The 13529-nt window shown below is 35.2% G+C and overlaps 1 protein-coding gene across 3 annotated transcripts; it reads left to right on the forward strand.

Annotated features, from left to right (window-relative positions):
- The first annotated feature begins 1354 nt into the window (after positions 1-1354).
- Positions 1355-4896, forward strand: LOC113712395 (uncharacterized). Of its 3 annotated transcripts, XR_003453286.2 has the most exons (10): positions 1356-1536; positions 1626-1704; positions 2242-2321; positions 2439-2505; positions 2718-2789; positions 3313-3516; positions 3615-3798; positions 3885-4024; positions 4201-4484; positions 4581-4896. XR_003453286.2 is itself a non-coding variant. In XM_027235798.2 (8 exons), the coding sequence occupies exons 1-8, from the start codon at positions 1461-1463 to the stop codon at positions 3888-3890; spliced, it is 768 nt and encodes a 255-aa protein (XP_027091599.1). In that variant the 5' UTR covers positions 1355-1460; the 3' UTR covers positions 3891-4172. The 3 variants fall into 3 exon arrangements, 1 of the variants encoding a protein (XP_027091599.1); XR_003453287.2 differs by lacking the exon at positions 2718-2789 and having other exon boundaries at positions 1355-1536; XM_027235798.2 differs by lacking the exons at positions 4201-4484; positions 4581-4896 and having other exon boundaries at positions 1355-1536; positions 3885-4172.
- Positions 4897-13529: the final 8633 nt, after the last annotated feature.

Raw genomic sequence — 13529 nt, forward strand, 5'->3', positions numbered from 1 at the left:
AATCAAAGTTTTGAGTTTCAATTTGCTCAAAATACGTACAAGACTTCCCGTACACATACTTTAATTTTGCATTTATTACGTTAATTGACGAATTACTTTTGTTAATTCTCTTTAAAAAAATAATGCTAATTATATCTTACTAATGTAGATGGGTTGTGAAAATTATTTGGTAATAATACTCCACATTTATAGAAGTGGGCAATTTGACTCTTGAGTCAAATTTCTTCTTTCTCATAATGTGAACGCAATTGAAGCGTATTTGAATGTATCCATACCAAAAAGAAGAATAGAATTGAATATCACAGGTTGAATGATCTTGTTTACATTCATTATAATTTATATTTGAAGAATATGTTTGGAATTACTATTACACATACTCATTTTCTTTTGTAAATTTATCGATATTTTTAAAATTTCTCACTTCTTTTTTTTTCACTATTTTCTTTTTTATTGTAGGTTTTCATATAAAACGAGATCTTATGATCCAATGGATTATGAAACTATTGATAAAGTTGAATTTTGAATAATCGATGAGGAAGAAGAAAGAGTCATTGATTATGACAAGTTAGAAGAAATGATTGAAGAAGAATTTTCCAAAATTATCGAGGATGGACCCCTTATTCACGTAAGATTATATTTGTTTATTTTATTTAAAATTTTTCTTAGTTCTTATCTATTTTTTAGTTTTTTTATTTATGAGTGTTTAAATGAGATTTGGGTAAAAAAGACACAAATATTGTGCAACTTGATAATGAGGATGATATGCACTTGAAAAGTTATGAAATTGGAGATAATGAAAATGAAGATGAAGCATGGCTTAGATAGCTCTTTGATTTAGAAATTGAACATGAACTTATTGCCTTATTTGGATTGCTATTTATCAAGGATTGAGTATGTATGGGATTTCTATTTTATAAATTTTGTGAATTTAGATGAATTTGATGAATTGGATATAAATTTGGATGATTGAATTCTTTGGTTATATTTTGTAAATTTAACTTACAATATATATATATATATATATGACATATTCATGACATTGTCCGGTGGTCGAGCTCATTGCCTCTCAACTCTGAGTTTGGCTGAGTCGATTTACGATGTGAATCTTTTTCCTCAAGTTAAGGAACAACAACATACACACAGTTAGATTAATCACTCAGCAAAATCGAAAGAACGGTCCAAACTCCAGTAAACATTCCAGTAACATAGCCAGTAACATGCGAATCTGAAAACATATCCAGTAAGCATTTAGAACAAACGAACAATAATCAAGCGGTATAACTAGTAATTAACTCCAGTGTCCAAGGGTACATTCGTCAAATCAACCAATACCCTCGTTACTCCAGCCACTCGTCAGCTCCTCAAATTCCCAAGCCCTAGCACCTCCTACGCCCTTCGCCTCTTCTTCTTCATCAGTTTCTCTCTCACACAGTCACACACTCTCAATTCAGACTGAAAAAATGTCGCACTTCGGGAGATCGGGCCCTCCGGACATCAGAGATACCTACTCTCTCCTCGTCCTTAACATCACTTTCCGTAATTACACCCAAAAATCTGTTCTTTTTTTTCTTGTTAAGATTTTTTTCTTTTTTCTTCCGATTAGTATTGTTTCTATGATTTTTTAGGTACCACCGCCGATGATTTGTTCCCGCTCTTCGATAAGTATGGCAAAGTCGTTGACGTGTTCATCCCCCGCGACCGCAGGTATTCTCTCTTTTTCTGGCTGTATTCATACTCAGCTAGATTCGGAGCATTAATTTATGTGCATAAATGTATAAGTTTTCGTCTTTTGATGAGTTGTAGAAACAGGGTTTCGATACTTTGGAACTTTTATCGAGTTCTGGGCTTTATTTCTTTTTTGAGCAAATATTACTAGTTAGGATTGGAAATATGCTTGTATGCTGAGCGTTCCACCTCTAGATAGAGTATTCGCGCATTTAAATTTGTAGGTTTTGTTTTTCAGTTTGGTGTGTGTTGGAAGGACTTGTAGCAAAATTTGGAGAAGTTTAATCCAATCTGGAAGTTTATCCCAATGTTTAATCTGTTTAAATATGATAGTCCTATTGTATTTTGTCGAAATTTAGGTTACAAATAAAAAGGCAAAAAACCTGGACTTCCCACGGGAAAAATAAAACCTGTTTGTTTTGATACATATTTGCATTGAATGGCTATTTTTGCCGCCTTATGGTGTGTGTGCATGTGCATAGTATTCATATGATAAATTGTGGGTGCGATTGTTAGGACTGGTGATTCAAGAGGATTTGCTTTTGTGCGATACAAGTACCAGGATGAAGCACAGAAGGCAGTTGAAAAGCTTGATGGTGAGTTGTGTATCATAAAGATTTTGACCTGCTTAAGTATGCTTTGGGTTTATCTTCTGGTTTGAAATTCTTTTCTGCTTCAAGCTTTCTCATCATGGAGTTTGGTTAATATTTCAGGAAGAGTTGTTGATGGAAGGGAGATAATGGTTCAATTCGCAAAATATGGTCCAAATGCTGAACGAATGTGAGAGATTTGATTATCCCTAAGTTTTTATTTTTTAAACTTGTGCCATATTATTTTAATGTAGCTTCCTGGAATATTTTTTCCCCTTAGTTGTCCAAGGACACTTAAAAAAATGACTATATGATTAAAGTAGTTAGGTTTGATTACTATGTTTTGGAATGTATATTATGGTTTTCTACTAAGTTTCAACCGTCATTTGCTTTGGATAATAGTCACAAAGGAAAAATAATGGAACCAGTTTACAAGTCAAAAGGAAGGTCAAGAAGTCGCAGCCCTCGGCCGAGGTATCTAATTTAGTCTGTTTATTATGTGGTTTTACTGTGGAACTTGTCTTGTATTTACTTGACAGTTGAGGAGACACAGCATGCAGAAAGATTGACTTTATGGTTATAGTGAGTTGTGTTTTGTTGGTGTAATGGCGTACTTGAGTTGGAACTCTGTTGGTGATTCTGGAACCTTCAGATCTGGTTAACATTGCTCTTCTGGGAACATTGTTATCATTGTTCATTGTTATTGATTGGTCCACAAAAATACTGTCAAGTAGAGTTGGGGTTTGAATCTCTTTATAATTGAATTCTGGGTCTTATAAGAGACCTGCTAGTGTAGTGGTAAATACAGTGCTTCTTTAGTCCTGGACTGCAAGTTTTATTGTCGTTTCAATTTATTATTGTTATCTTTCTTTTCTTATGTTTTGAAGTTTTCTTGTTCTTTCAAATTTTTGGAATCTGTAGCTTGGATTTTCAAGAATGTTGCTTTTCTCGCATATGAAACCTACAAATAATTGCTGACTTGTTGGAACCCTTTCAGGTACAAGGATGATTACAAGGATAGGGATTATCGTAGAAGAAGCCGTAGTAGAAGCAGAGGAAGGGATCGTGAGGGTCGTCGTGGCAGGGATAGAGATTATCGTCACCGAAGCAGAAGCCGCAGTGGGAGCCCTGATTACCACAAAGACCGTGGAAGGGGCAGATATGATGATGATAGACGCAGTCGAAGTCGGTCTTATGGAAGGTAGTGCTTTTCTTGTTGCTCATTATTCATTGTTTAGGGATGAATTCTTGCTTTATGAGCTTTGGCTGTGGTCTAATGATTTTTTATAAATGTCTCAGTGCCTCCCCTGCTCGGCGCAGTGCAAGTCCTAGGAGGAGCCAATCTCCCCGCAGAACCCCCCCTTCTCGTGGTGCAAGTCCTGATGCAGTTAAACAGAAAGATCGTTCACCAACCTCAAAAAGTCTGTCACCGCGTGGTCGACGTGCTGATTCCCGAAGCCGATCTCCGCACTCTGATGCTGATGTGAGATCAAAACCTTGTTTACTTTCACTTGGATTAAGAAGATTTGAATCTAAACTCTCTCTCTCTCTCTCTCTCTCTCTTCTTAGGATTGAGTGGGCAGGATACCATCTCATGGATCTTCAGAGTGAAGCTTGGTGCAGCGCTTGTCTTGAGGAGACCATTTCTGATATTCATGTTATGAATGTGTAGACCTTGATAGAACTTAATTGGCCGAACTGGTTATGAGGTTTAGCTCTTTTCGTTGTTGTACTTGCGCTTTCTTTATATCTAGTTTGATGCTAGTTTCTGCACTATGGTTTGTGTGGATTTGGTAAATTGTCGATTTTGGTGAACATATTGACTGATGTGACCACTATTACTCAATTTTTTACTCATGATGGACCCTCTACTGGCCTTCTATAGTTGTGTTCGTGAAGAGTAAATGTGGCTGATTGGCAAGATGATGCAGCAGCTGTAGATGCTGTTTGTGTGATGCAGCAGCTGTTGATGCTGTTTGTATGATGCAGCAGCTGTAGATGCTGTTTGTATGATGCAGCAGCTGTTGTTGCTGTTTTTATGATGCAGCTGTAGATGCTGTGTGTGATGCAGCAGCTGTTGATGCTGTTTTTACTTGCTGTTGGTTATTTTATTTTGTTGCTGGTGACAAACTTCAGTTTCTTTACAAATTTCTGACCCTGTCATGATTGGTAAGACTAATCAACTCAAAGTTGCTACAAGTCGAATACGGTTTGCACTTGACCTAATAGCCTTCACTTTTTGCTGATTTCAATTTTGTGTTGAAGAATCTTTGATGTGATCAATTAGAAGATGGTTCGAGCGCCTGCTTTATTAAGTGTAGCTGGTGCAGTTGATTCAGGAACCAGGGTCCAGTAATGTTGATAATTTGCTAGATGGAGTTTGACATATAAAACCGTAGTCTGGACTTGGAGGATGACGTTGGTCTATTGCTTCTGCTGGTTTTAAATTTAGCTTTTACCACATTTGCCAAAACTAGGTGGGAAGAACGTGCAACATGCAAGTGTTTATCCTTCTGATATGTATTAATCTAATATTACTTTTTAACATTTGTTTAAACTAATAGAATTTTAATCATGTGAACTACTGTGTTTGCGTAAACTAATGCATAGAAAATTTACTTTAGAAGAATGTGGGCCACATTCTTGGAAATTTACTTCAGAAGAATGTAGGCTACATTTTGGTGTCAGAGAGGTATTTTTGAATGTCAGAACATGTTTAGTTTTAGTTAGCTAACAGACGACGAAAAATTGTGTTGATAAGCAAGAATAAAGAAAAAAAGGGTCGCTAGAGAGTTTTGTTCATCTTCAAAGTTCACGGTAATTAATTGAAGCTGCGAGATAACGAACTTCGTATGATTATGTGCATGCATGCATGTATAAGAGTATTCTGTTTTATTTTGGGACTCCTTTTCATTCTTGCCTGAGGAAGTCGGATCCCGGTGTTATTAGGTTATGAGAAAATTGGGCATTTTCACACTGAAGAATTCATGTTGGACGCAAGGACTCGTTGTTTTCCAGATAGAAAGTAAACGCGCATGAACGGTAAACTTTGTTACATGTGCAGCAATTTTTTGTCAGGGAAATAGTGAATGAAATAATCCTCAATTTTTTCGTACACTGCAAAACTTGTACGATTGACTGGGAGCCAATGATCAATCAAGTCTACTCTTATTTTATGGGATGTAACCAATTGGTGGTAACTTTCATTATTATCTGCCAATTGCCTAGGGTAAATTTGTTCGTCTTCGATATATTCACTTTGAGCCATCTAGAGTTCAAGCATCGAAAAGTTACCATGATTTCTGCTCCTAGTTGGAAGGCTTTACTCGTCATAGTTCTAACCTCATTCTTCTGCTTCCTTGGAAGTTCTTAGGCTTTTGTTGAAGAAGCTGTGAGGCACTTTTTAAATGGGAAGTTAGATGCAAAACCTGAATAATCCATTTGCTAACTTCATGGATCCTACTGCCAAATGCTGTCAATTCTTCCAATATTCCATAAGAAATCGACAGCCCCTGCACTTGTCATAGTGTGTTTCTTGCGTTGATGGGAGTGTCAACAGGTTGAACGTCACAAACTCATCTATGAATGGTACTCTCTGCAACTTTCCCATTTCTTCCCTTCCAAATCTTGAGTATGTTGATCTAACCCTGAACGATCCTTAGGGCAGCATACCGCCTCAGATAGGTGACCTCAATCTCCAAGCTCATACATCTTGACTTGCAGGGCAATATATTTTCAAATACCATCCCACGTGAAATTGGATGGTTGAAAAATCTGTGATACTAGTCAACATTCTATCCATTGTTGGAAAACTTTGTGGGTGCAAATCCATCGGTTTACACTTCCTTCTAGTTCTTAACTCACCACAAGTGTAATAAAAAATTAAGCATTATAGAATGATTGGAAGTCTCTTTGATTCTCTAATGTGGGACAAAATCTTTTGAAATACACAACTATTTATAACAATTATGACTTTTAAGTTTTTGAAGTCACCAAATCTTACAATAGCTGTTGAGTCATGAAAAAGTGTTAGGTCGTGTTTGGATTATAATTTTCTAAGAGGATCGATCAAGTCCATGCGTGGTCGACGTTTACCCATTGGTGACAACTTTCATTTTCTACCGATCCCCCCGAAAGTAACACAAACAAGGACAATATATGAGAAGACTACTTTCATTTTTTCCATTCAGCCATCTTGAATTCACACATTAACGTAGTAACCATGATCATTATAGTTCTAACGGCATTCCTTTGCATCCTGGGAAGTGCATTAGCTTCTGTTGAAGAAGCTGAGGCTCTTCTTAAATGGAAAGCAAGTTTTCAGAACCCGGATAATCCCCTGCTATCTTCATGGAATCTTCCGCCAAACGCTGCGAATTCTTCTCATTCTCGAAAAGAAATCGCCAGCCCCTGCGTTTGGTATGGTGTCTCTTGCATTCATGGAAGTGTCAACCGGTTGAACCTCACAAACTCAAGTATCAATGGTACTCTTTACAACTTTCCGTTTTCATCCCTCCCAAATCTTGAATATGTTGATCTGACCCTGAATGATCTTTCTGGGAGCATACCACCTCAGATAGGTAACCTCTCCAAGCTCTTGTATCTTGACTTGCAGCGCAATCTATTTTCAAATACTATCCCACGTGAAATTGGACGATTGAAAAATCTCCAAACCCTTCATTTAAATGCCAACGAGTTAAATGGCTCAATTCCTGAGGAGATAGGGCAATTAAGGTCTCTAAGTGATCTGGCTTTGGCCACTAACGATCTTGATGGCCCTATTCCTGCTTCCTTGGGCAATTTGAAAAACTTGACTTGCTTGTATTTCTATGACAATCTGCTTTCTGGCCCCATTCCTCCTGAATTAGGACTTCTTTACAATCTTGTTGAGCTTTACCTGTACAGAAACCAGTTATCAGGTCCTATTCCACCCTCCTTTGGAAACTTGAACAAACTAGAGGACTTGCATCTTTACAGCAATAAACTCACTGGTCTCATTCCTCCTGAGATAGGGAATCTAACATCACTGCTTAGTCTGAGTTTATTCAATAACAGTATAAGTGGCTCAATCCCACCATCACTAGGCAATCTAGCCAGTTTGACTCTCCTGCACCTATATGGCAATCAACTCTCTGGTTCAATTCCAAAGGAGTTGGGCAATCTGAAACTTCTTGAGGATCTAGAATTTGCCGATAATCTGCTAAGTGGTTCCGTTCCTGCTACACTAGGTAACTTGAGTAACTTGCAGTATTTGTATCTCCACAGAAACCATCTTTCTGGTCCTATTCCCCAAGAGCTTGGAAACTTGACGAAGTTACTTCATCTGATCATGGGAGAAAATCAATTCTCTGGTCATATGCCCGATCAGCCATGTCAAAGTGGAGTGCTTCGAAACTTCACTGTAAATGACAACATGCTTACAGGTCCAATTCCTAGAGGCTTGAAGAACTGCTCAAGTTTGCGTAAAGCTGCCTTCGGTGGGAACCAGCTCACTGGAAACCTCTCGGAGATACTGATCATGTTTGGGGTCTATCCACACTTGAACTACTTGGATCTTAGCAACAACTTTTTCTATGGCGACCTCTCTATGTTTTCTGTTATTTGAACCATTAGAATGTTAATTAAATCATTAGAATGTTGAAGGTTATTTGAATTAGAATGTAAATTATATTATTAGAATGTTTTCATTTTATTTATTTTGTAAAATAATAGATTACTTTAATAAACCAATTTGTAGATATTATATTTGATCAGTTCCAATTATTCATGTTATTCTTTTTAATGAAGAGATAGAAGTAAAATTAGATCTATCTTATCTTCATTTTGACAGCGTGAAAGTGTATGATGTTCAAAACTATATATTTGGGCTAAAAAAAAAAACCTTTTTTAACAAAAAAAAAAAAAAACTGGGATATAGTATGTCTATTGTTTTTAATACGTGTGGTAGTTATTAAGTATTTAAATTAATCATCACTATATAAAAGGTAATGAAAGATTTCTTAATATACAACGTTAATCTGTAGAGTTTTGTTTATACAGAAGGAGTGTACCCGAGTTATCTGTCTGTGGTCTTTTCTTTTCAATTTTTTTTTTAAATTCTAATAAATTATTTTTTGCTAAATTATTTATCTTTCATGTCATACATCTAATTGTAGGATATCGCATGATAATGATTTTCGATCTTTGGCGGTGATTGATGCTATATAGTTGTAGTTTCGGGAATTGTAAAAATGATCTTTGTATAACAGATTAATAAAGCGAATAGCTCCCTATTGAATGCAGAATATTAGCACCATAGTATTCAGATTCATAAAGGATGCTGTATTCTTCTTCCTCAAACAATAGTTGGAAACGTCGGTGATTGGAAAGGTTAAATTATGAGCAGGACTTCTTGGCCAAGTTTTGAAGTTTTAGAATGCGCCCTATGAAAACACGACCCACGTTTTAAACAGTAGTATTCATTATTAATATGCTGTAAAATAATAAACTTATGACATGCAACTTGAAAAGTTATGTACATCTATCATCTTAAAGTTTTTTTTTTTTTTCCCTTCAATAGGAGATGAGTGGAATTTCAGAAGCGGAGAAAGTTGAAGAAAATTTGAACATTTAACGTCTTAAACAATTGCTAGACAAGTAATTGTACTGCATGTCTATCTTCATTGCAATGATAGTAGTTAGTTATCATGTTAAGAACACCGTAAAAGCAAAAAATAGGACCCAATGCAAGCCATTTAAAAGTCCATCAAATCATTTTTTTTCAAGAAAAGATGAAATTGAGAATCTAGGTGAATATGGGCTATTAGAGTAATTAACCAATCATTTGAGTATGAAAATGGCATGTCAAAGAAATTTACCCCGCCTTACCTCGACCCCGTTAACTGCCAGCCCTTTTTGAAGATTTACCCCCAAAAAATTTTGTGTTTGGATTACATTTTTCATGGATTTTTTGGTGAAAAATTACTGTAGTGATTTAATGTACGTGAGATAAAAAGGTGATAGGAAAATGTGTTCACGGAAAACAATGCCATTTTTCACCGGCTGTCCAAACAAGGAGAAAGCGCTTTACCGTCTCAACGGATAATATGTCTTCTAGTATTTGCTATGAATCAGTAATCAGGCAACTTTCATTCATTGCTCCATTAGTGCTTTAGAAATGATAATAATACAAACAGAAACAGACTTCCATAGGTTGCATCCAAATGTACAATTCAGCTATACACCTAAATAATGGAAGAAACAACTTGGGAAGTTGCTAAATTGCAGTTGGCTCGAAAAAACATGCATTCACTCTGCAGAAGCAATTTTAACCCGTATAAAAATATGTGAGAAGAGGAAGAGAATAAATACTCAGTAATTTATTAATCCAGAACTCAGTGATAACAATATTAAGTTGTAGTCTTTAGCTTACGATAACTCTCAAATCTCAAGTACGAAACTTTCTCTCAAATCTATTTTTCAATACTCAATTCAACTTTCCAAATATCAACTCTTCTATGACTCGAGTTGACTCTTCAAAATTTAATCCAGCGCTATAACTAGCGTTTATAGACTAATAGTTTCTTAATTATAAAGTACAAATCCAAACTAACTAATGAATCAAGAAATAAGTCGGATTTTAATATATTCAGACCGTTTGATAATAAAAAATTGAGCACCAGAATTAATTAAGTGGCACCGAATTTCCTATACAAAGTTTGCTCCCAAAATTAAGTGATAAACTATTCACTTATCATGAATGTGATATGCACTCAAATGTATTAGATTTAATATTTAATAATTTAATAACTTAATGGATTCAGATTTCAAATTTCAGTTTTATCAAATGCACCCTAAGACTCGAACAAGGAAACCAACGACACATAGGAAACTGACTATTCAATTAGATTCGGACTCAAACTAATACTAATCACCGACTAAGGCTCCGTTTGATAACACTGAATCTGAATTCTGAATTCTGAACTCTGAATTCTGAATACTGAAATAATTAATTTGCTGAATTTTAAGCACTGAAAAGAGATATATGAATGTCTGAATCTTAATGCTGAATCTATTTATACTGTTTGATAAATATTCATAACTTAATGCTTAATAAGCTAAATTGTACAATTTTGCCCTTCTATCTTTTAATCCAAAAAGGAAATAGAACCTATGATTTAATTAACTTAAAATTGTTAGGTATGAAAATGACAATGATTGTGAAGAGCAATGCATACAATGACAATATTTCTTTGTGTGAAAAAAGGGTATGGTTTCATCGTTTTGAGAATGGAAAAACGAGCTTTTAATACTCCAAAAGCACGTTCAATTACATTTCTCAATCTTGCATGTGCTTGGTTAAAGCGTTCTTCTTTTGATCTTGGACGAGAAGCATTTCGAAAATCAGACAACCAATATCTAATATTTCGATATGGTGTCATAAAGCCACGTGTGTGTGGATAAGCTGCATTACATAAATAATATTTATCTGTACAAAAAAATATCAAAATATAAATGTTTGTGGATGAAAATTACTGCAAAAAAATATTATTGTTAAAAAAAATTTTTGAATAAAGAATATCAGGTTGTTTTGTTTAATTAAATAAGGATTTTGAATAGGGAATATTAGGTTGTTTAATTAAATAAGGATTTTGAATGTAATTAACAAACAGGGATATATTTGGTAGATAAGATAAAGTAGTTGAAGTAAATCTCTTGACTCTTATCAAATTAAGCATTCAGCTACGATTCTTGTGCTGAAAAAAATACATACAAATTCAGCACCACTTAATAAGTTCAGCAGGTGAATTTTTATTTATCAAACACCCACAACATCTGAATGTCTGAATGAATTCAGTTTCAGCACTTTTTTATATTATCAAACAGGCACTAAGCCTTTTAAAAGGAAACTAACTAATAACTAGTACTAGTTTTCAAACAAATCTGGAATTTAAAGGAAACTAGAACAATTAGGAAATAAAGAAGCTTAGTTTAACTTCTATCATAAAATGACATGGGATTTCTTTTGGAATGGTGCTTAAACTTTTGAGTTTTAAATCCAAAGGCTCCTAAATGTACATCTTTTTGTTGTGTTTGGATGCCAATTCGCATACTCCATCCGTAATCCATTTTTTAGCTAGTGGCCAAAACTCTATCACTAATTAGTTCTTCACTTGATTCAAATAAAAAGGACGAAGGAGGACAAATTAAAAAATAACCCGTAGCCAAAGAACCAAATTCCCTTCTAGTAACCATGATCTTTAACGACTGACAGACACTGAAAAATAATTTTCATCACTTCTAATTACCTCATCCAAAGATAATTGAAATTCATTAGAGTAAAAGCCTGAAGAAATAGGAATTCATAATCGTTAAGTAGTTCTCCAATCCTATATGAAAAGTACCAAATTTAATTTTTATATATAAGCATCACACCGAATTCACTTCCAGGACACAATTAAAAGTTGACAGAACCAAACCTCCAATTTCTTTTGAAATATGGTGATTGTTCTCTTTCTTTGTACGATATTGCTTCATTTTTTATATTCTTCACACTCATCAGATTTTCCACCAGCTACTTTACACTCTTTTCTATTTACAGTGACAACGTATGAGCTTGCCATTAAATCAGTACATTACTCCGGTGTCATTAAGACCAATTCAATTGACAGAACAAGTGTAAAAATTCCAAGTGTAATTTCAAGAAATAATACGCAACCTATTGGCCTTCTTCAGTTCTTTTCAGAGGTTATATGACTAAAGATATAATCCTGCTTGGTCTGGGGAAAGAAGTCATTTACATTGGAAGATTTGCCATTTTTGTTTTTTCAAAAGAACAAGTACACATCATGCGAAGGAGATAAATTTTCTGGGTAAAACTTTTAATGTTTTAAGCATTACTAAAAGAGAAATCCATGCTATACTTTGCACGTTTTTTTTTCAATCTTATGATCCATTGATCCTAGTAATGGCCAGTTTTTTTTTTTTTTGGGGTAACTAGCTATGGCATGCTCATCTGAGTGTGTTCGAATAGTAAATTATTTGAGATACTTTTATGAAAAAAAATACTGTAGCACTATTTTGATGTGATGTATATGAGGTAAAAAAATAATTGAAAAATGTATTGATAATGTAAACAAGTCAAATTGTGTAAATAAGGTGAAAATAATTTGTAATCTTCGTGGTTGTATTTTTAGTGATACAGGTAATGTATGTATGGTTGTATACTCACAGACAACCAACATTTGTTCCGGATAATTGAAATTGAAAATTACAGCCACATAGGCCTATCAACGAGTCGGGTTTAGACCCGAATCCGGACCGGGTCCGTGAAATTATTGCGGGTATGGGTAGGGATTTAATTCCGTTTTCCGGATCCGGATCCGGATTCGTTTTGTCAAACAAAAAAACGGGCCGGATACGGAATATAGTATTCCGACCCGTATTAGACCCGGATCCGGATATAAATGAATTAATAATTTAAAAAATATATATTTATCAATATAATTTGATTAGGGTGATGTATTTGAATAATAAAGTCAATTTGATTTCTTTTCTTATTTGGTTTTTTCTTTGTATTAGTTAGAAATTAGTTTACAAATATATTTTTTTCTCATTTTTATTAGAAATTATAAATTTTGCTAAATTTGTTCGGGTAGACCCGACCCGGATCCGGATCCGGAACATAGAATAAAAGACCCGTCTGGTAAACGGGTCGGATCCGGGTCCAGTATAGTAATTCGGGACAGGATCCGGAATAATGAATTCCGGCCCGTTGACAGCCCTACAGCTACACATGCTTTGTAGTTTGTATCGACCGTACGGTAGAGGACCCAATTTATGGTACGGGTCTTTTTTTTTCCGAAATCGATAAATAACCCACATACAACCACTGGGCCAACCACCAGGGAGGGACTTAAGTCCCTCCTTGGGCTGTTGGTGAGGGTTCAGTAACGAAAAAAATTTAAGGGTTGTGTCATAGTACTCCCTTGGTCTAGTTGGGTCTGTATACCCACTAGCCCCTACAACAGCCTCCTTAGGCTCCCCCTCCCCCTAGATTAGGATAGAGTAGATTATACAAATGTATCGTTGCTGACAAAAAAAAAAAAAAAAGATAAATAACCCACACACACCTACCTAATTTAAACAAACGCAGGAGTTAATCGAAGATCGGCCCTAAAGCAATCTAAGGGGGACCCACAAAGAACCAATTTACGGTACAGGTCAGACGAGCAC

The sequence above is a fragment of the Coffea arabica genome, chromosome 10e (assembly GCF_036785885.1).
Source record: "Coffea arabica cultivar ET-39 chromosome 10e, Coffea Arabica ET-39 HiFi, whole genome shotgun sequence".
NCBI lineage: Eukaryota > Viridiplantae > Streptophyta > Magnoliopsida > Gentianales > Rubiaceae > Coffea > Coffea arabica.